We start from the raw sequence: 23,320 nt of genomic DNA on the forward strand, positions 1-23,320 counted from the left end.
AATGAGTATTTGTGCCAAAATACTGATCTAATCTCATCATGCTGTTTACTAGGTATCTGACCATAGGTAGTGTGAAATTTTACGTTGTCTGGGAAGCAATTCTCATATCCTTCTAACTTTACTTTGGGATGGTAATTCTCATGATGTCTTCCTAGTTCTTTGCTAGATAACTGAGAAATTTGGGTTTGTGTGGTTTGTTTTGCTTTGTTATACGGGCTTCATTTAAAGCCAGATCAGTTAGCTTTATTTTTTCTTCCTTCCCTATTATCCAAATCTTTGTACTTTCTGTACCAATTTTATTTCTGTCTGTCTACTCTACCAGTTGTCTGCTGTCTGGGGTAGCATTATGCATTTTAAGATATGTTTTCAAGTAGGACTTACCGTATGTGTGTGTGTGTGTGTGTGTGTGTGTGTGTGTGTGTGTACGCGCATAATTTTAGTGTTTAACAATTATTTTGTAAGTTTTTTTTTTTTTTTAAAAAAAAAGATCTGGGAGAGACCTCAGGAGGTCAAGTCCAGTTCCCTGCCCTTATGGCAGGACCAAGCACCATCCTCTCCCCCCACCCACCTTTTTTTTTTTTTTTTTTTTTTTTTAAATTCTTTTCTTTTCTATTTTGTCCAGATCCCTAATGGTCCCCTCAAGGATTGAGCTTGCAACCCTGGGTTTAGCAGGCCAGTGCTCAAACCACTGAGTTATCCCTTCCCCTGGTAGCAGTTCCAGAAGCCCCAGTCAAAAGTATAGAGCCACTATTGGGCCAGATGTTGTACAAATATACTATCCCTGTTACTAGGAGCTTCCCCTCTGAGGCCGTGATGCTACAAACAAATTTGCAAAATATGCACATTTGTACGTTTACTTTTTTAAGTAATCTCAGTTGGTTCAGTAAGACTGCACATGTGTATGTGTTTGCAGGTTGGGGCATTAGAATGAATCGAGAAGGGGAGAGAGTGTGTGTGTGCATGCAAGTAATATATCGACGGTGTAAATGTGTGTGCACTGTATCAGTATGTTACCTATGTAATATTTGGTGCATTATTTATTAAATTACAGTTTGGAGGGAAGCTAGTGACATTTGAGAATATAAAGTCTCAACAAGGAGCTGAGCCGCAGCAGCAGCACCACCATGTGTATGTGAGTCAGGTTGTCACTGAGAGAGAATTTCTGAACCGCTCGAATCTGCTGCAGGAAGCTGTGCAGTCTGAAGGCTTCGTCAGCTACTGTCAGAAAAAAATGGATGCTGCCCAGACTGATTTTGAGAAAAATGTGTGGTCTTTCTTAAAGGTAATGTTTTTCACATGTTTCTGAATTATTAAAGGATTCCCTAGCCTCTTAAAACCAATGCTGAAAGCAGCCCTCAGTGCGTAATCGAACATTTCACGAAACAGTGTTAAGATAATGAGGCAATTTCTAGTGTGCCCAGTAGAATGAGATTAGACTCTGAAAATGGTATCAGATAATCCATATACTTCATCAGAAGAGATTACCAAAGGAGAAGGAATCTTTCCAATACGTGTGCTTTAGCATCTGCTTTTAAAAGGTGGCCTAGCAGAGGGGTCGGCAGCCTTTCCAAAGCGGTGTGCTGAAATTTGACCTATTGACTTCTATGTACAGTCCGAGTGCCGGTGATACTTTTTAAAGTCACTAATATTCCTACTTAGACAGCTTCGTTAATAAGTTAATTAAAAGGCAGAGCTTTACCGTTTAGATGGTAGTTGGTAGCATTAGCTAGTCTTTGGTTAATCCACAGGCAGCCTGGCCTTGAGCTACCTCCCAGCAACATGGGGAGGAGGGGTGGGATTGAGCTCCTGCCTCATGTGCGGATGAAAATCGGCTTGTGTGCCGCTCTTGGCAAGCATGCCAGGGGTTGCTGACCCCTGTTCTAGCAGGAGCAAAGAGCTACAGATTCTGGGGAAGGTTTGATATAATTTACCCATTGGCATAGTGTTGGTAAATCTTTAAATTAGATCAGTATTGAGAGATTTCGGTTTCAGTGTTTTGGAAAGGTAAAATATGCTTTGCATTATTAGTTATGACATTTTGTGCTTTTAAAATAAGAACTAAATGGAAATTGATGAGGTCCAGTTACTATAGATGGCTATACTCAGAGTCCTAGATCCTGGGAGTCTGCAGTTCAGGTCTTCCTTTTAACACATTTTGCTTAATTATTGTTTCCCAATATGTAGCTATTATATATGTTGGTTGAAATTACAACAGGGAAAATAAAATTAGGATTCAAAACGTGCTGCTTTTGACTATTTAATTTTGTTTTGTTAAAGGTGAATTTTGAAGAAGATTCTCGCAGGAAATACCTTGAACTTTTGGGGTACAGGAAAGATGACTTAGGGCGAAAGGTAAATCTGTTTGATAGTTGTGTATGTATTAACTATTTGTACTGAGGAATATATTGAAATATAACGCATTAGAGACAAGGTCAGAAGTTGAAGAAGTTATATTATTTGGCATATATAGCTGGAGAGTTGGAAAGGCAGTAATAAAAGAGCATGAGAGAGGACATAATGTTTTTCTGCGTGATAGTATCTTGAGCATTTAACTCAGTTAAAGCTGTATTATTCTCAGAGGCAGTTATTACCCTGTGATAACTACTGTAGTTCAGTTACTATCCTATAAGCAAAACAAAAAGCAGTCAAGTAGCACTTTAAAGACTAGCAAAATAGTTTAGTAGGTGAGCTTTCGTGGGACAGACCCACTTCTTCTGACCGTAGCCAGACACCAGAACAGACTCAATATTCTGGTCTGGCTATGGTCTGAAGAAGTGGGTCTGTCCCACAAAAGCTCACCTAATAAACTATTTTGCTAGTCTTTAAAGTGCTACTTGACTGCTTTGTGTATTGATAGTGTATAGACTAGCACAGCTTCCTCTCCATTACTATCCTATAAGCAGTACCCATAAATAGTAGGCTATTTAAATACCAGTAATTTGAAGACTTATTGATTAAGCACCAGTGCTCATTGTTCAAGAGGGCCCAGAAAAACACAGTATCTGCTCTGAAATTTTTAATCTAGATAGAGGACACAAAACATCTCATTAGACCATGGAAGAAATTCGGTCTAGAGGTTTTTATAACATTAACAACATTTTTAAGGTGTATAGTCTCCTTTGGTTGTACACAGGTTGAAAATTTTAAAATGGTCTAGGGCATATAGGTACATGTGTTTATTTTAATAAATGTGTGTCTGATCCTCAAGACTGCTTTGAAAACCTGAATCTCATTTTTTCCTCGTAACAGGAATTTCTCATGTAAATGGAGATTCAATTCAATGCAATTACGCATATATTAGTATGGGCGGAAAAAGCAGTCCTGTCGCACCTTAAAGACTTAACAATTTTATTTGTTAGGTAATGAGCTTTTGTGAAATGAAGTAGGTCTTACGCACAAAAACTCATTACCTAATAAATAAAACTGTTTGACTTTAAGATGCTACAGGACTGTTTCCTTTCCTTTGAGAAGCTATAGATTAACACAGCTATCCCTCTGATGTATTAGTATGTAAACCATGGTTTTTGTGTATAATCAGCTTAAAATATTAAGTAATATTCTTTTTTTATCTGGGTGGTCATAATTTTTAGGAATCAGGAACACCCCTGACCCTACCCCACAAACCATCAGCAATTAAATCCATTAATGCTGAGAAAGATAGATATTTTCTCTACATTTTGACATAGCAGTTTTCACCTTTTAGCTTCTTATTTTAGGATGACCGAGTTAAATCTGGTCTCTAGAAACAGACAGTGTCAAAGTACGATACAGGGATAAGTTTTCGGATTCCCAGTTTTTTAGTCGTGTTGAAAATTTGTTTTCTGGTGCCTGTTTATCAAGAAGTCAGCAGGACATTTCAGACCCTCAAACCCTGATTGATTAGGCACCAGTTCCAAAATGTCTGTAAGTGTTAATGATGAAGAATGTAGTGGTATATGTGGACTGTAATATATAGGTGTGGTGGAATGGGACCTGATTGACCTTTTAGATGAATTGATGGGCTTTGAAATAGAAAATGAGTTTTCTGTATCCATCCTCTGCATCTTCATAGTATCTTCTTTGCCTCTACTTTGACAAATCCGTGGAATCTGACATGCTTTTCTGAGCTGGCTTTTTAAGCCATCACCTTTTTTTCTCAGTGCTTTGTTCATCACGTTTTTTCAGTAGCACAGTGTTGCAACTATGAAATCTCCAACTTGTTTTCCTTCAATTTTGTTGAAGTACTTTACTCATATTTGTATTTTGTAGCCTATCCAAACTTAAAAGTGCATTTGAAAAATAGCCTTATAAAAAGGGCAACCTTGGTCTTATGTTTATGGGTCAACAATATCCAGAGCAAATCTCATCCAAGTGCAAGTAGAAATGTGGTTTGGTCTTTATATTTTCCTAACAACTAGTCCTTCAGAATCACATTGCAGTTTGACAAGGTGAGTTCTTTCTGGATCCTGCACCCTTAGAAATAAAGATTCTGCATTCACGGCTTAGTTTTCTCTTCTTTTGATACATCATGAACCAGAGTAGAATCCACTCCCCTGTTGCACAGATGCACTGGGTCCCTAGTTATAACAGAATTAAAACTGATACAGATGTGTGTTAGGCAGTAATATGACCCAATATAACTGAACATACAATGAACACATTCCATGAATAAAAAAAAGATATATTGGCGTTAGAAAAGGTTCAGAAAAGAGCAACTAAAATGATTAAGGGTTTGGAACGGGTCCCATATGAGGAGAGGCTAGAGAGACTGGGACTTTTCAGTCTAGAAAAGAGGAGACTGAGGGGCGATATGATAGAGGTATATAAAATCATGAATGGCGTGGAGAAAGTGAATACAGAAAAGTTATTCACTTGTTCTCATAATATAAGAACTAGAGGACACCAAATGAAATTAATGGGTAACAGGTTCAAAACTAATAAAAGAGAGTTTTTCTTCACACAGCGCACAGTCAACCTGTGGAACTCCTTGCCAGAGGATGCTGTGAAGGCCAGGACTCTAACAGAGTTTAAAAAAGAGCTCTATAAATATTTGGAGGTTAGGTCCATAGATGGCTATTGGCAAGGGGTAAGGTATGGTGCCTAGCCTTTTGTTGAAGGTGGGAGATGGATGGCAGGAGACAAATCGCTTGATCATTGTCTTCGGTTCACCTCCTCTGGGGCACCAGGCATTGGCTACTGTCGGCAGACAGGATACTGGGCTGGATGGACCTTTGGTCTGACCCAGTATGGCCGTTCTTATGTTCTTAGTATTTTTTACATTCCCTATATTCAACAAAGAATTACATTTTGAACTGCATTCATCTTGTCTCTTGAGCTGAAACAATGCAGAGAGGGACTGACTAGACCATAAAAATCAGTCAGTCTCAATTTATTCTTTGATATTTTTAGGTTCCTTACCTTGTCACTAATATAAAAACAGCAATTGCTGTCAGTTTGCCAGAATAAGCTTCTAACTGCATACCACTTTATTTATTTTATTTATTCGTTTCATTATTTTTTTGGTCTGGCACTCTGGCCAAACCAAAGGCATGTCTGGAATAGCACTGTATTGTTGTATTTGCAGTAATGTAAATAAAAATGAGAGTCTTGCAAAATTCCTGTGCACTAAGCTATATTTACTGACCAGAACAGCATCTAGGGATACTATTCAACCTGCAGAAATAGAGGTAATCAAATGAGATTAATGGCATTAGCAGAGCCCTCCTGTCCAGATGTTAGATTAATGCTTTTCTAGCCTGTATTTTAACACTTTATCGGTGCGTGTACACGTGCATTCCTCTCTTGAAAGAGGTGTGCAAATGAGGTAAATCAAAATGCAAATTAGGTATAAATTTGCGTATTTGATACCTCATTTGCATATTCTAATTTCAAAAGAGCTTCTTTTGAAAGACGAAAGCCAGTGTAGATGCTGCTCTTTTGAAAGTAAGCCCATCTTCGAAAGAGTCCTTCTTCCCTTTATTTAATGAGAGGAAGGATTCTGTCGCAGATGGGGTTTACTTTTGAAAGAGCAGCATTTACACTGGCTTTCGTCTTTTGAAAGAAGGTCTTTTGAAATTAGAATATGCAAATGATCTGCTAAATATGCAATTTATACCTCATTTGCATTTTCAATTTACCTCATTTGCATATATCTGACGGAGGAATGCAAGTGTAGAAGCACCCGATCTGTGTGTTAGATGATGGTTTTCTAAGGCATCTAATGGAGTTAGACACTCACTTCACACTGAAAGTCAGTTAGAGGTAGGCATCTTAATTCTTCTGCCTGCTTGAAAATGCTACTCTTGATTTAATCTAATCCTGCAGTATTTGAATCAATCCTAACAAAACCAAGTTTTCCTAGTCACTACAGATGGGTTTTTTTGCCCCGTGAGAGCTGTGTTATAAAATTAGGCTTACTATTTTATCACTCCAATGGAACTCAGAAGTCCCAATCAGAATCAGGGCCTGATTATGCAACAATATGTAAGACAAAGTCTCTGCCCTAAGAAGGTTAAAAATCTTCTTGGATTTCAAGCTCTTAGAAACGCTTTGGTTAGCATGGGTTTCAAAGGGAATCTCTCTGCACAATGATCCAGGAAATATTTCAGCATGGTTTCAACTCTCATGCAGTTGGGGCATTATCTTCAATTTGCCAGATGGTGACCTACAAGATGTTAACTAACACTTGCTATATACCCTCAAGTAACGGAGAAAGCCACTTCTCTAATAAATCTTATTTATTTTCTAGATTACTTCAGCTCTGAATAAAGAGAGTCTTGTAGATGGCAAATTAGAGAAGGTAAGTGAACAAAAATAAAAAATCCATTTTTTGCCACAGTAATGTAACAAAAATATGCCAGGTAAGAATAATTTCTCTTTTTGCTCAGTAGTTCTATCAGAACTTATAAATGATTCACCTTATGAGCATGTGGTAAGTTTACAGTTTCCACATAAAATAAAAAAGTTTATTTTTAGAAAAAAAAATCCCTAAAATCTCTGACTCTAGAACTGTGTGAATGTTGTTATTTCGAGGGAGGGTGTTCCCTTATCACACACGGACAGCAGGGTTTGGGCAGCTTCATTCTTCATCCCCCACCCTGGGATCTGATGAGTCTGTGCTCACGAAAGCTCATGCTCAAAGCTTTTCTGTTAGTCTATAAGGTGCCACAGGACCCTTTGTTGCTGTTACAGATCCAGACTAACACAGCTACCCCTCCGATACTTGACACCCTGGGGTTGTGTAATAATTTTTGTTGTCAGAAGGGGTGCAGTGACATTTGAGAACTGCAGCACTCAAGTGTTTCCATTGTCTGTGGGTGTGGAAAGGTGTCATTGACTCACAACAGGAACTCTACAGCCTGTGGCTCATTAACAAAGAGAATTGCAGCATAATGGGGAAAGATGTTCCCCCTCTGACTTTTTTATAACTTTGAAATAAAAAAAAAATGGATTTTGAAAGAAATCATTTTCAACATTTGGAGAAACAAAAAGTAAAGGACTTCTGTGATGTACTCTCCCTCCCCTGGTTTGAGAAGGGCCACAGTGGGTCGGAAAGCACAGAGTAATAATAACCTTCGGAGATAGGAGCTGTTTATTTCCGGACTGTCTTCTCCCCTCTCTCTGCAGTCCTGCATTCTTAGCAAGTCATGTTTGTTGTACACAGTCAGTACTTACATTGCAATTTCTGCCTTCCCTTAAATATCTAAAACTGAAGCTCTGTGACCCATTAAAGATAGTAATTCACATAAAGGGGAGTTCCAGGGAGAGCTATCATCTATGGAGTCAAAGTGCTCATCAGTCTGAGGACAGACGGTAAGGGAATCCTGTCCATGTCATACGGAATGAGGAAGGGGGCTCTCAGCACCCCAGTGATCTAGGACAGGGGTGCGCAAAGTGGGGGATGGGCCCCCTTGCTGGGGCGTGAAATTTTGTAATGGGAGTGCAGCACCATTGGCTGCTGGGTCTCTAGCTCATCCATCTCATTAAAAATACTGAAATATGTTCCTGTTTTTATGTACGTGTGTTCACATTCATGTACAGATTAATTAAGATTTTACATTCTACAGACTTATTTTCTTACACATTCCAGAAGTGTTTTGTGTTTTGGTTTTTTTTCATATGAACATAGTGGAAATTTACATTAGTCTGAATTATAATAGACAGGTTGCAGAGATGAAAAGGAGGGTCTGTCATAAAAAGTTTGCTCTCTGCTGATCTAGGACCCATCCTGCTGGCCCAGGATTGTAAGAGTGTGGAAGGCAGGGAATGTGCTGCCAGGCAGCATGCTTTTCTCCCGTCAAGAGGAACAGTTTGTATGCAATCAGCACACACCTCACTTCACTTGCTTGTTACTTTAGTAATGCTGGTAGGAAAATATACAGATGTAAACCTGTGGAACCTAACAGAGAGAGAGCCATATTAGTCTGCATTCTATCAAAACAAAAAGGCAGTCCAGTAGCACTTCAAAGACTAACAAGACAATGTATTAGGTGGTGAGCTTTTGTGGGACAGACCCACTTATTCAGACCTGGGTGTGTCCCACGAAAGCTCACCACCTAATAAATTATCTTGTTAGTCTTTAAAGTGCTACTGAACTGCCTTTTTGTTCTCTGGAACCTCGTATCTCAAGGGCCACACACAGAACTCCACTGCACTGCATGTGGCCCAATGCTGATTTCAGCTATAGCACCTACAGTGGTCAACCTCAGTGTTGTAGCTGTGCTGCTGTCATACAAGCATGGCTCTGATTAGCGGAGAATACTGAGGAAGTGAAGACATTCACGTTTTTACAAATGGACTTCTGCTCTTGGCAGACTCTGTATATTGTTGGCTTCCTTTTCTAATGTGCATTCTTCAATGCATTCACTCTTTCCCACCCGCTAACCTTTTCCCAATGCCATCTTCTGTTCTCTCCAAAAGGCTCTTAAGGAATCTGATCAGTCAGTACCAAGTGATGATGAAGACAGCCACACTACTGAAGAGCCATTCTTGGGAGAGGTAAGTGTTGCTTCTGTTTTAACTGTTAGGTTATACTGAACTCACCCACTGCCTAACGGTTCGCTTTTTTTCTAAAGTATCTTTCTAATGCTGTTTGTTTTTGTATTATACCTGCATGTATTTATACCATGGCCAAATGAGAGGGGAGCTGGTCAGTCACCAGTTTCTCTGTTCAGGTTTGATCCATGCTATGAAAAGTTTGAGAACTCGTGTTTGAAGGAGAATCCCTGGGTACTCATTTCCGTATGAATTTAGTTTAAATTCCAAAATTAACATGTTATGTATAGATTTTTGCATTGGATTTGAGATAGTTATTTTAAGTGCAAGATCAGAAAAGCTTCTATCATTGAACCTTTGAATGTTCTGGCCCAGCCCCAGCAAAAGCATATGCTTACTGTTCAGCACGTGAGTGTTCTGATTTCAGTGCCCAAAGGCAAGTACGCCCTTATCTGGAGTCAGCTGGAGTACCTAGCACCTTGGAGGACAACACAACAGATCTTTGTGCAGTAAAGTTAAGCATTCACTAGGTAACATTAACATACAGATCAGCCTTTTGCTGGGGAAAACATTTATTTAAAAAGCAGAACATGCCAGCTTGACACATCATGTTGGAACAATTGTTAGACGTTTGGACATTGACACCCTGTGAGCAGGTGACAACTTTCTGATTTCCATCTCTGTGACATGGGGATGTTGTCTTCTGCATGCCACACAGGGGGCTGTGAAGATTAATTAACTACAAATTCTGGAGTTGTTTATTTTTTATTAATTTTATTATTAATGTGCATTCATGCACAGAAATCGAAGGCTGTACCTTGTAGTCCACATAATTGCTCACAGTATCTAAATGTTCACCCAGGGACTTAAAAGAGCCTCTTCCCAGTGAAGTGAACCCTGGGTTTTTTTAAATGTTTTTCCCTAATTTTAAAAATGCTCAGCACTCCTCTCTTAGCAGTGTTTTTTTGTGATTGTACATATATACAGCTGGGTAGATTACTAAGTGCACTCAGGGCTCTTCCACACTACTCAGAGATTTTCTTTGTATAGGTTCCAGGGTAAATTAATGACATTGAATAGAGACAATGAGCATAACAATGCTCTCTCAATCTAACCTCTTGGGAGAATGACAATAAGAAAGCACACCATGGCCTCTACTATCACATGTACATCTTCAAACATGGATTTATTTGGCCACATTCTTTGCACAGGCTGGTAAACTGCACTTTTCCTTTCAATTAGAGAACCCAAGAGGAGACTGAAGATCTGACATCTGGAAAGGAAACGTTTAATATCTCTGTTAATGGAGGTAAAAACCTGCTTATTGATTTCATGATACTTGCAAATATTTTGTTAATTACTGAGATTGCAGTATTACTTAAATTTTCTTGATATGGAGCCTTCTGTCTAAGGAATTACACCAGGATTGCCACTGTGTCCATTTTGCACATCTACATTAATTTTCATCCAACAATCTCAAAGTATGACAACAGCAGTGTTAGGAAAATGACGTGTTAACACTCCTCTCCTGAACCCTGGTGTCAACTGGTACAGTATTCTTCCTCACAGCCTGCCCTAAACTGGTGGAGAGAGCTGCTCTGTGCAATTAAAAAGGTCAAACTGTCCAGACATGGATGCATTTCCATGAGGTGAATGCATTTTAGTGCTGTGGGAAGCAATCCCTGTGCAATTCCTTATACTGATCCCTACACTCCCAGGGGATCTGTAGGGACCACAAAGGCTCAGGACCTCTTTTATACATCTCATTCACAAGGCAGCGATTCCAGCTGCAATGTCTCCTGAGAAAATATAGTGGGTCATAGATTCAATACTGAGTGCCAGCTAGTGAAATACCAGCAGCACTTTCCTCTAGTGCTAAAGGAAGTGATTCTCAGAGATGTCTTATCCAAGTCTGCATCTGGCCTGACAAACTAGGCTTGGACTCTCATGGGATCACAGCACAAGGTGATAATGCTACAGTCTCTCCAACCTTGATTCAAGAAAGGCACACCACTGAGCACAGCACTTATGCAAGTGGAAAGTTCTCTCTTGAACAGTGATGAACTTAAACACGTGCTTAATTGCTTTCCTGAATCAAGGCTGTTAAGAATAAAACAGCCCAACATCACAGAGTAAGGGAGAAGCTGCTACTTGGCTCCCCTGTATAAAATTGTTTTGAAGCTAAAATCATTCTTCTTGTTGCAGATGTTGATGGTTTGATTACCCAGGCTTTGTTGACTGGAAACTTTGAAAGCGCGGTTGATCTCTGCTTACATGATAATCGTATGGCCGATGCCATCATATTGGCCATAGCAGGTGGACAAGAATTGCTGTTGAAGACACAGAAGAAGTACTTTGCTAAAATGCAAAGCAAAATTACCAGGGTATGTAGTTTTTCAAATGAAAACTATACCTCTGTGCAGGGATTTTGAACAGACTCCTGGAACTGTTTGGTGTTGTCTTTATACCTTTGTTTCTAGTGAATTGAATGTAGGATAAATTGATTTGTTAGATCTGTGAGTGTGTATTTTTGAGCAGAAAACAAGCTCGCTAGCTGCGGGGAAGAGCAGCTTTTATTCTTTTATCTACTCTGTCTCCTCATCCTTTTAAAATTTATAGATCACATTGAGTAAAAAGAATCCTTGCTGAGGAGCAAGGATAAATATCTAGTTTAAACACCGTGTTTAGTGTTTGTTCACTGTCTTATCTGAATCACTTGTAGCAAATACCCTACTTACTTGAACTGCAGCCCAGAGATTTTTTGCTGATGTTTTGCTTTACTGTGCACAAAGGTTACCTAAGAATAGCAGGACTAATCGAATCACATAACATCAATGAGCCAATGAGTTACGGACATCTGCTTATTTGTGTGCTTCAGGTTCAGCTTTACTGGCAGTGCTCCTTTGCTGCTTTGCCTCCAGCTGCTCATTTCCATCAGAGTGTCAGGAGAAGGTGACAGCAGGTGTCAGGAGAAGGTGACAGCAAGGAGTAGCCATGAGACAGACTGTTGCCAGAGTTGTAATTTGGAAACTGGCTCATATTTCAGAAGAGGGGAGGGAATCTTCAGTTCTTGGTTCTCACTGTTCCATTGACCAGCAAAGGCATTTAATGATGCAGTAGAAGGAGACAGCGGGTTTTAATTGCCATGCTAAGGCCCTGAATTACTTTAATACAAAACACTTAATCACATGTGTAACTGAGAGCAGTGGTTTCAAAGGGACTGCTTGTGTGCTTAATGTTGAGTACATTGCTCAAGTGTTTTTTGGCTCAAGGCTTTAAAGCGTGATCAGCACTAACACGCTGTCTGATGTTTCTATGTGGGAGTTTGCTGACCGTTCCCTATTCTGGTTTGCGGCAAGGACCATTCCAATTTCTTCTGGAGTAAAGAGGGAAATCTGTCTACCTCGCTGAGACCCGTTATAGATATTTTTCTTTTAAAGTAGGCTTAAAGAACAGGAGGAGGATGCTGTAAATATTTCATATATGTCTTTGTCAGTTCAGTCTTTCAGACTAAGGGACCCAATTTGGCAGGCTCAAAGGCCTGTGTCCTTTCAGTGATGGGTACGTAAGGGAGTCTCTCCCCTTCGTGTTACAGTCTAATAACCCTTGAAATGTATTGTTGGAAATGTAAGTGCAGAAACGTGCCTCTCCTCTGCTGCTTGTTTTGCAGATGCCAAGCCCCTTCTTTCACCCTTTTTGATTATAAACAACAAGGCACCTTAAAGACTAATGATTTTATTGCGGCGTAAGCTTTCATGAGTTGCAGTTCACTTCATCAGATTCATAAAGTGAAAGCAAAAGAGACGCATGGAGTTCAAAGATGGGAGTATTATTTACGAGCTAATTTAATCAGGATGGATGTGGATAAGAAGTTTATACATTTGCCCTAGTGACTCCATCACAGGCCAAACCACATCAGCTGTATCATCAAAGGCTTGTTCACTTGCATAGCTACCAACGTGATACATGCAATCATGTGCCGGCAGTGCCTCTCTGCCATGGACATTGGACTAACCAGCCAGTCTGTACGCAACAGAATAAATGGGCACAAATCAGACATCAAGTAGTAACATACAAAAGCCAGTGGGAGAACTTTTCAATCCCTTTAGACATACAGTTACAGACTTGAAAATTGTCACCCTCAAGCAGAATAGCTTCAAAACCAGGATGGAACATGAAACTACTGAGCTGAAATTCATTTGCAAATTTGACATCCTCAGAATGGGGCTGAATAGGAACTAGGAATGCCTCTCTCATTACAATAGGTAATTTTCCACTTTAGATAGTCTCACCTTAGGTTTTTAAGGTGCCACTGGACTTCTTGTTTTTGCTGAAACAGACTAACATGGCTACCTCTGAAACCTTTTTTGATTAGTTTGATCACTTTATTTACCTTAGATGCAAATATACTTCTGTTGTACTGTGCAAAGCTTGACCCTGGCAGACTGGTGAATCCACATTCAATCTCATTTATCTGCTCTGCTTGGATTGCTTAGTCTGAATACATTTTAGGAACATATTTCCACCGTACACACGTAACACCTTGCCCAATAACAATGCAAGAGAGTGTCTCAGACTTTCAGAAAAGATGTTATTCAATATGCTCTTATAATATTATAATTTTGTATACAACCAGTTGATTCAATGGCTTATTCTTTGAGATTCGGACCCCCGTTTTCCTCTCTGGGGCATTTGCACCCTGACTGTTGCATCATGTGATGTGAATTTTGCCCTGGCTTCTAAATTTTGGTGGATCCTGTTTAAAGATGAATTTACAGCATCATTCAGATTGAGGCATGATGAGGTGTCTGTCGCTTGCCCAGATGCCGTGTGTTTGGGCACATTACGTAGATATAAATGATATGATGTCAGAAATGGGAATGCCATGTCATTCAGTCTTTCTCTTTCCCAGCTCATCACTGCTGTGGTGACAAAGAACTGGAAGGAAATAGTACAATCATGTGATTTGCAAAACTGGAGAGAGGCGCTGGCTGCTGTGTTGACTTACGCGAGGCAAGATGAATTTGCAGCTCTCTGTGGTAAGAGAACCTCCAACATGGGTGTAATGTATTGTACCAGCTTTAGTGAAGCTATGCTTTAAATACTCCAAAGTTGTTTTCCTTCAGATGAATTTTTTCAAAATTACAGTAAACCCTCAATTTTATGGACCCCGATTTAGTGGACTTTGGGATCAACAGATGCCCTCCCTCCTTATTTCCCGTAGTCTGCTGGGGTCCATAAAATCTCCCCCCCACCCCCTCCCACCCCTCCCAAAAAAAAAAAAGGTTAAGAGACTTACTGCTGCTGCAGCCTGATGGAACCGCCACTTCCTCCGCCAGAGCTGCCATGCATCCTCCCACCATGGGTGGGGTGCATACATGGGCAGACTCACCCTCACATATGTGTCCCACCACTGGCGGGAGGAGCACACGGCAGCCGCAGCGGCCGGTCCTCCAGGTTGTGTGGTGGGTCCTCCAGTCCTGTGCAGCAGGGTTCAGCGGCATCTCCAGTGGCTCCGGTGAGTGGCAGGGTTTGGTTTTGTTTTGCTTTGCTTTTTTTTGTGGTGGGAGTCGGGGTGTTGGGGCCGGGGGAGCCTGGCAGGAGTGGGTGAGCAGTAAACCCTCACATTTAATGGACGTTTGGGAATAGTGGACACCCCTCCCCCCCACTAGTCTGTTAAATGGAGGGTTTGTTATAGTTTGTTTATTGGTTAATTCCTTTATTTTGGATTATGGGAACTCATTGGAATCTTAAAGAAGTCCAATCAACTTGCATCAGCACTCTCTCTCTCTCTCTCTCTCTCTCTCTCTCATCTCCCACCCAACCAAATCTGTACCCGTACCTGGTCCAACATGCAGCTTCCCATGTTGTGTCTGTTTTGTGAACAGACAGTTCTTCAGTCTCCAGAGATGTCAGCCCAACTGTTTTTGTCATCAGTCTTTATATTCATTGTCATAATAAAAGAAACGCCCTTCTAAAGGTGATCCATTCTTAAATTTTACAGTTCAAAAGTGTTTTGGGCATGGAAGGAACAAGTATGCCTTTTCATGGCCAAAGCATAACCACTCTTACCTTTTCCTATAAGCCACCTGGGGTGACCATTAATATTAGAGTAACATTTGCTAAGAAAAGAATAGAGGTGTTTTTTTTTTGTTTGTGGGACACCAATTAAAATGTTTCAGAAATATAACTCGATGAGACAGAATTATCACACATGATTTGTTCGGTAAGAGTCAGTATTTTTTTTGTAAAGGGAAGTCATGCTTTGCACATCCATTACAGTTCTTAGAGGATATCAACAATCATGTGGACAAGAGTGATCCAGTGTGCATAGTGTAATTGGGCTTTCTGAAAGCCTAAAACAAGGTCCCTCAACAAAGGCTCTTAAGCATAATAAGCAGTCATGGGATAAGAATGAAGATCCTCTTGTGAGTAACTAGTTAAAAAAGGAAACAAAGGGTAAGAATAAAGGGCCAATTTTCATGCAGAAAGTTAAATAATGGGTTCCCCAAGGATCTGTATTGGCACATTGGCTGTTCAACGTATACTGAAATGATCCGGAAAAAGAGAGAAACAGGGAGATGGCAAAGCTTCCAAATGAATCAACATTACTTAAGATAGTTAAGGCCAAAGCTGCCCGTGAAGAATGACAAAGGGATCTCAAAACTGAGTGAATGCACAACAAAATGGCAGATGACTTTTGATGTTGATAAATATAAAGCAAGGCACTTTGGGAAATGTCATCCCAACTGCACATCTGTATTAGCTCAAGGAAGTGTTCTTGGAGTCGTTGTGAAAACAGTTTTCTGCAAACATCTGTTCAGTGTGCAGCAGTAGTCAAAAAAAAATGTGAGGAATTATTAGGAAAGAGTTTCTGACTTACCATCTAACAAATATAATTCCTCTATAGAAATCCATGGAACACTGCCCCCACACACAACTTGAATACTGCTTGCAGCTCAGGTTGTCCCATCTCAAAATTAGATACATTAGAATTCAGAAAGGTACAAAAAGGACAACAAATATGATTTGGGGCATGGAACAGCTTCTTTATGAACAGAGATTAAAAAGTCTGGGACTATTCATCTTGAGAGATGATTACCGGGGTTATGGAAGTGTTATTTATCCCTTCACATAGCAGAAAAACCAGGGTCACTCAATGAAATTAACAGACAGCAGGTGTAAAACATACAAAAGTATGTATTTCTTCACCCAACATGCAGTCAGCCTATGGAACGTGCTGCCCCAAGGATGTTATGAATACCAAAGCTACACCAGGCTTCAAAAAAAGAATAGGACAGGTTCCTGGAGGCTAGGTCCATCATAGCAAACATGGCCAGGGGTGCAACCCTGAGCTCTGGGTGGCCCTAAGCCTCTGCCTGTCCGATGTTGGTATCAGTCACTTGATAATTGCCCCATTCTTGCTATTCCCTTTGAATCACGTCACATTGGCCAGGATTGGAAGATAGCATATGGGTTTGATGGACCATTGGTCTGACCTAGTTTAGTGTACAGTGCTTAGCACTTTCACTTGTTAAAGCACCTTGTAAAATGTGTTCTCCCATTGTGGCTGGGAGGAGGGCAGTGCTGTCTCCTTTCCACAGATGCTCACCCCGAGGTAGAGGGGAGTTAAAGGCCTGCCCTTGTTTCTGTTAGTGGGTGAGGGAACAGGCTCTAAGAAACTTGCCAAAGACCACACACAGCAGGGCAGTAGGGATTCCAGGATGAATGTGGAGGAAATCCAGTCACCCATACCACACGTTCACACCTGCCTACTCACTGCTTCACTTCCCCTTAATAGCATAAACCAGTACCAGCCATGGTTACCCCAGTCTTGTGTTCTGAATTGCCTGGGATCAGATTTGTATATCAGGTACTTGGCATGGACATATTGCCACTGCTAGTGATTTTCAGATGGAGCTGGATGACTGATACCTTTAGGCTCTGTTTTAAATTGCAGCCATAGTCTCTGGAAGCCTTATTAGCATTACTTGCATGGTGTGTACTGCCACAGACACAAGCCAAGATACAGTGTGCTAGCAAATGAGATTGATGGGCACAGGCAAATAAGCCAGCAAAATGAAAGTCAAGCTCAGACTAGCCCCCCTCATTTGTCTTGTTTGGACGTGTGAACATGTCGCACAATTCCTGTTTTCAGCATGAATGTCATAGAAGAAGCATCCTGTGACTTTGCAGGTAAACACTGAGCCACGTTGGCCAAGCAGCAGCAGCAATGTGTGACAATGCCTTGCTTCCCTCAGTGTGAGATGGGTAACATTTCCAAATGCAGTCTAAATGACCCAGTGGGTACCCACAAACATTTCTGTGTTTTGCCGGGTTTAGTTTTGCCTTCTATTTAGGTATCGCAGCTATTTGCAATGTCTTACCCAGAGCCATTCCAAGCATCCTGAGTGCTGCTTTAATTAACATGAAGTATTTTATGAGATGAGTCAAATTATTTTTGTTCATAACTCTTAGATCTGTTGGGAACTAGACTTGAAAATGAAGGGGACAGCCTCCTGCAGACACAGGCTTGTCTGTGTTATATTTGTGCTGGGAACGTGGAGAAACTAGTTGTGTGTTGGACTAAAGCTCAGGATGGAAACAGCCCTTTGTCCCTTCAGGTTAGTGTCTTTGTGCAGAAAGATGTTGAGTGATATGGTTGTAATAATTTAATGAGGTGGTTTTGGTAAGTATATGGGTTTGGCTTTTACATATGTGTATTTGTGTGTGGGTTTAGACTTCAAATAAGTTTATTTTTGTATGGGATTTTGGTTGACCCTCTCATACTTTCATATCTTTCAGAATGCAAGTGATAGATACTTTACTCGGTAAAAAAGATTATTTATAAATGGACTATGCTGATACTGCATTGCAAAACATATTCGCCCATGTTTATCTCAGCTTGTAGAAATATAGCAGTTACATATTTGTGTGTTTTGTTTGCAAGGGTTGATATAGTTGAAATTTTTGCTTCTGAAATAGATGGTTTAGAAATCTGAGGACTAAGTCCCAAAGTAAAACCAAAAATAATTAATCACAGATGTTTTAGAAGACAGACGGACAGACAGATGGGCGCGCGCGCGCACACACGCTCGGTCCTTGTTGTAAGTCCCAGTTACATTCCTAAATGCAACTTATAGTGAAACGACTTCTAAAGGGGAATTAATATCCATAAGGAAAAATGTAATTAGCTATAGGTACGTTCCCAGCACATATATTTCGCACACGTGTGGTACATATAATGTTCCTATAACCCACCAAAAAAAATAGAATAGAAATAAATAAATAATAAGATAGATAGATAAATAAATAGAAAAAATTAAGCAAACTCCCCGCCAGTCCCCACCAGACCAGCTCCCTGCAGCTCACCAGCTTCCCATAGTTCCTCACTGATCCCCTGCTAGCTCCCCTCTGGCTCTCTGCCAGCTCCCCCACAGCTCCTCTGTCTACCTGCCAGTGCCCCGCTGGTCCCCTATGTCTTCAAGGCTCATTTTTGGGCCTCTGCCTTCTACAGCGCCTGCTGCCTGGCCAGCAGAAAGCTCAGCTATGTTCCTGGCATTGGTCCCTCAGCCCCTAAACTACATAAGTGCAGATCACTGCAACATACAGTGAATCTGCTTTCCTGAATTATTTAACAACATAGATGTAAAACGACTTATAGCAGAGTGACTTGTAATATGGACCCCTTGTATAGCCTTCCCTTGAGATCCTTTTAAGGGAAAGTCAATATCTATTTCCCTATTATAGGGAAAGCTAATTCCAGCTTAATTTCTTTTTCTGTTCATGATACCATCCTATGAAATGGCTTTGGACTTCAATTTTAGAAGTAGCTTATAGTAAAACTGCCACACGGTGCCATAGGGCAATATTTGTGGTAGGCTGAAGAGAACAGAAATATTTTAGAATTGTATTTTTTGTTACCATGCATTTTATTTTGGATATTAAATAACTGGAATTACTTTCTGGTCTTCTGAATGAGATTTCTTTGTTACAAAAAAATCTTTAGACTTAGTTTGCATTTTGATTATTTCACCAGCCCAGACTATAAAAACCACACAAATTAATATTGGGCTTCAGCAAACTGTGGTATGGGAGAGCTGGAAATCCCAGAAACTATTTAAATCCTGAGAAAAATTAATATCTATTTTTCAAGATATTCACTTGCTAGGAAAAAAACACAACTGAACTAGAGAACAGCCCTAAAAATGCACAATCCTGATAGTATAGTACAGGAATTCAGGTGTGGAGCCTAGCTTCTTTAAATACCTTAATTAATGGTGTAGAAGAGGGAATAAACTCCACATTAATAAAATTAACAGATTATACTAAACTGGGAGATATTGCAAACATTCAGTGAGGATGGAGGCATCAAAGAAAACAAGAAATATGAGCAGAAAATAACATGGAGAGAATAGGGTGATAAGATGGTAAGTATAAGAAATAGGTACAGGGAGCAGGAGGTAATAGGTAACATAAAACAAAGCCACTAATATTAGGACTATCCTTGGGTGAGATGCAACTGGGGAAGAAAATACTAGTGTGTACATCTGGGAGAAAAGGAATCCGAAACACAGCTATTCAGTGGGAAGGCGGAAACCAGGGAATAGGTTTCAGAGAGCGAAGGTTGATAGTAGATACAGTAGGGTCTCAACATTCGCAAGGGTTCTGTGTTAGGAAGCCTCACGAATGTTGATATTTGAGAACATAGGGGTGGGGGGATCAGAGCCTGGGGACGCAGCGTCCACAGGCACTCAGGCGCCGGAGCCTTGGGGAAGCGGTGGCCACGGGTGCTCCGGCCCCGGAGTTCTGGGGAAGCCGTGACAGCCACCAGCGCTCCCGGTCCTGGAGCCCCAGGGAAGAGAGGCCACTCATGAATAACTGAATTCGTGAATGTGGCCCTCGCGAATGTTTGAGACCCTACTGTGTTTCATTGAATGTATAGTTTGTAGTTGTGTTTGGTAGTTCAAAATTTTAAAAAAGCAGGGCAGTGCAATTTTGGGCTGCATATATACAGGCACAGCTGTTAAAGGGTGGTGCAAGTGATGAGGAGAATTATTTTGAATGGTATGTAGGTTTAATTAGGAGTCCTGGAATGAAATCCAAGAAATGAAAAATAAATGGTGACTATAAAAAACACTGTCTTGACGGTAAGAACTACTATTAGACTGTGGAATAGACTCCCAAAGGCAATGGTGGATCCTCTTTCCTTAAGATGATTAAAACTAGAGTTGCCAAAACACCATTAATGGTACATTAGGGAGCAATCCTGCATTTGTGAGAAGATGGATTACATGGCCTAACTGGACTTTTCCCTCTCTACCGTACATTTATAGTACATTTTGGTAACAGTTGTAAATAGCATTTTTTGTTGAATAATACTATAAAAAACCAGAGGCTGATAATCTATAGATACCTTAGATCTCGTGAAATGAGAGTTTACAAAGCTTTTCTTTATGGAGTAACCAGATTATTGCAAGTTTATTTAATGTCAGCACATATTAAAATGCACTGAAATTGATGGTCACTGATTACTTTTGTGTTATCTTGTTCTCTCTGAATGTTACAGAATAAAGAAAATAATCATTGGGAAGACCTTTATTGTCACTCTGTTCAAAAGAAGATAATGGAAACTGTGTGGGATGTGCAAGTTGAGCTCTAGACAATAATTAATATGCTATAGTTAGGGGTCATTTTATCTCACTTGGTCCCATTAACTAGTTTTTTCCCTCTGTCCTCATCCTCCAGGACCTAATTGAGAAAGTAGTAATCCTGCGTAAGGCTGTACAGTTCACACAGTCTGTGGATGCTGATGCTGTAGGGAGTCTTCTGGCTGAGATCATGAGTCAGTATGCCAATCTGTTGGCTGCACAGGGCAGCATTGCTACTGCGTTGTCTTTCCTGCCCGCAAACACCAACCAGGCAAGTGGCTTTAACTTTCCTTCTGTCCCCTTCTAGATGAGCAGGCTTTCATGGAACACATGGTTGTCACTTGAGGATGTGCTCAAGGTTCTTGTAGTTGGTGTTCTTTTTGCCATTTTCCCTACATTGAAAGGGATTGTTGTTGTTCATAGATGGGAAAAGTCACTGGAATGGAACATGTTTTCAGTGTAATCACCTCCTGGACTCTTAGAAGGAACAGGGTGTTTTGGAAAAGAAGTCAAGGTGAAGCCAAGTCTTTTTGTTTCGTGGAACCCAAGTGGCCACACTCTCTTACAATGAATGGTTTTATTCCTGTCCTGCTGACAGTTTACTGTGAATTCCATGGATTTTGCAGGGTGGCCATTGGACTATCAGTTAATACTGGTATAAATACTGAAGTTCTCGTCATTCAGAGCTGTGAGAATTGCACTTCAGTCTTGTCCCTTCTTGGTTCATGGTGTGCCATTCTCATGGCCAATGATTAGAGAAGAGCCCCCCAGAGCCAGTGATGATAGTGGCAGTGGCACACATCCCTTCCCCTTTCCCACTCTTTCTGCAGTTCTCATCCTATTTCCACCACTGCCAGTCTGGGACTGAGTGTACCAGACTTGGGGCCACACTTCCAATAAAATCACCTGCACTGGAGCCACGTGGAATGCCTGTTTTTTGGCTGAAGAACAAACTTGCTTCAGCCAGCCAGAATACTGTTCAGCAGAGTCACCATGCCTCTGCTGATTTGATGCCACAGATTCCACTTGATCTCATTAAGAGTTTTCTTTGGTTTAATATTTGCAGCCCAAGATTGTGATGTTGCGAGACAGACTTTGCAGAGCCCAGGGAGAGCTTCCAGTGGGACAGGAGGCACCGAAGTCCCCGTACGAGAGAGGACCCATGCCCAGAGGAGGACCTGGACCTGTAGCTGGACCAGTGGCTGGACAAATGCAGGAGCCTCGAGGCCCAGCCCAGCAATATTATCAGCAGGTAAACAACATAAAGCAGACCAGCTGAAGCATGGGGTTGAAGACGATGGCTTGTGTACTTCCATGCAGCCATAGTGTGTGGTGTGCCTACAAGTCTTTTAAATAGCAATTCCCTTGTGCTTTCTTTCCATTTGGGTAGGTCCCTCCTTTGCTCTCTTTTTGGAAACCTCTCAAATATCTTAATAAACAGCCTGGTTTGGAGATTTTTTTTTCCATTCAAAATGTATTTCAATGCAAAACAATACAATTTCGGGGATTTTTTAATTTTTTCTTTCCCCTCCTCCATGGAGACTGAGATTCAGTCATGTCTGTTGTCGTCTGTCCAGGTAAGGACAGGCTGGCTGTGTGCTTTGCAACCCAGTGCTCTGCAATCAGCCGGAGAAATAGCTGTACAGCTGCAAGAGCAAACTTCATGGCAAGTGATGCCAGTTTGGCTGGTGGAAGTTACAGGAGACTATGCTGGAAAATAGGGTGGCCAGTATAGCCTGATGTTTAAAGTCCCTTCCCCATGGTGCAGGCAACAGGGTAGTGAGGTAGACGTAAGGAGAGAATTCACATCCTGGATAGGGAGGGGAGGTCTGGAAACCCTGTGTGAGTAGTGTGCTGGAAGAGTGAATGAGTGGGCCTGGGATAGCTGAGGAAGCTCTTGAGGTGGGAAGGCAGATGTGTGAGAAGGGAGGTTGGGTGGGGCGGGGTTGTGCTAGAATGGAACTTGAGGCTGTACCAAATCAGACTGCATGGCAGAAGGAGGGGTAACAGGTTTGTCATTACTGCTGTCGGATGGTGTGAGACCTGCTATTTCAGGTGCTCTACTCATTGCAGTTTGGTTGCCAATCTCTTAGCAAACCATTATTGGTTGGCTGGTTCTTTTGCCACCAACTGCTTTGACCAGTTCCTCGAGAATGAAAAACATGTATAGGTGTCATGTGAACTGTTTTAAAATGGACAGAATGGAAGTGGGAAACCATGTCTGCACTTTGGGCTTCCTTTCACACTCTAAGGGCTGGAGATGTGGATTTACTGGAATGCTCACACTTTTTGGTCTTGAGGTAACTGATGCTTAAAGTAAATCAGGTGGTTGCATCTTTCCAACATTTTTGGATTCTGACAGCAGAGGGGGCCATGCTGCATTGCATCACGTGGGGGAAATCACAGTATTTGCTTTTTTGAGAGCAGAAGGAGAAAGGAAGGGCTGAAGGATCAGTGGTGTTTGGCATTTTTGTCTGCCTTTGTATATCTGTGGCTTTGGATGCTTTACTGCAGAGTTGTCCACAGATGATATCTTGGATGTTGAACTTCCCAAAAAAAACAAAACAGTAACATCAGAGGGGACAAAAGACTTCTTTAGATTTAGGCAGACATCAATACGTTTTACAAATAATTAAACCATCTTTTCTTTTCTTTATCTTTCTTACCCTCCTTCTTGAAACAATAATATAGCAGTT

The 23,320-nt window shown here is 40.9% G+C and overlaps 1 protein-coding gene across 21 annotated transcripts in view; it reads left to right on the plus strand.

The window, feature by feature from the left end:
- The window catches only part of SEC31A (SEC31 homolog A, COPII coat complex component), a 78,614-nt gene that overhangs the window by 24,633 nt on the left and 30,661 nt on the right, over nt 1–23,320 (plus strand). For all 21 annotated transcript variants that reach the window (XR_012645471.1, XR_012645472.1, XM_074993722.1 and 18 more), the window contains exons 11-20: nt 1,052–1,282; nt 2,278–2,352; nt 6,728–6,778; nt 8,899–8,976; nt 10,216–10,282; nt 11,179–11,357; nt 13,886–14,012; nt 17,452–17,597; nt 20,722–20,895; nt 21,691–21,876. Coding sequence is in view for 19 of the 21 variants with exons in the window: in XM_074993722.1 (XP_074849823.1) it covers nt 1,052–1,282; nt 2,278–2,352; nt 6,728–6,778; nt 8,899–8,976; nt 10,216–10,282; nt 11,179–11,357; nt 13,886–14,012; nt 17,452–17,597; nt 20,722–20,895; nt 21,691–21,876 (1,314 nt within the window). In the remaining 2 variants the exon portion in view is untranslated. The remainder of the gene's footprint in view (nt 1–1,051; nt 1,283–2,277; nt 2,353–6,727; nt 6,779–8,898; nt 8,977–10,215; nt 10,283–11,178; nt 11,358–13,885; nt 14,013–17,451; nt 17,598–20,721; nt 20,896–21,690; nt 21,877–23,320) is intronic.

The sequence above is a fragment of the Carettochelys insculpta genome, chromosome 4 (genome assembly GCF_033958435.1).
Source record: "Carettochelys insculpta isolate YL-2023 chromosome 4, ASM3395843v1, whole genome shotgun sequence".
Lineage (NCBI taxonomy): Eukaryota > Metazoa > Chordata > Testudines > Carettochelyidae > Carettochelys > Carettochelys insculpta.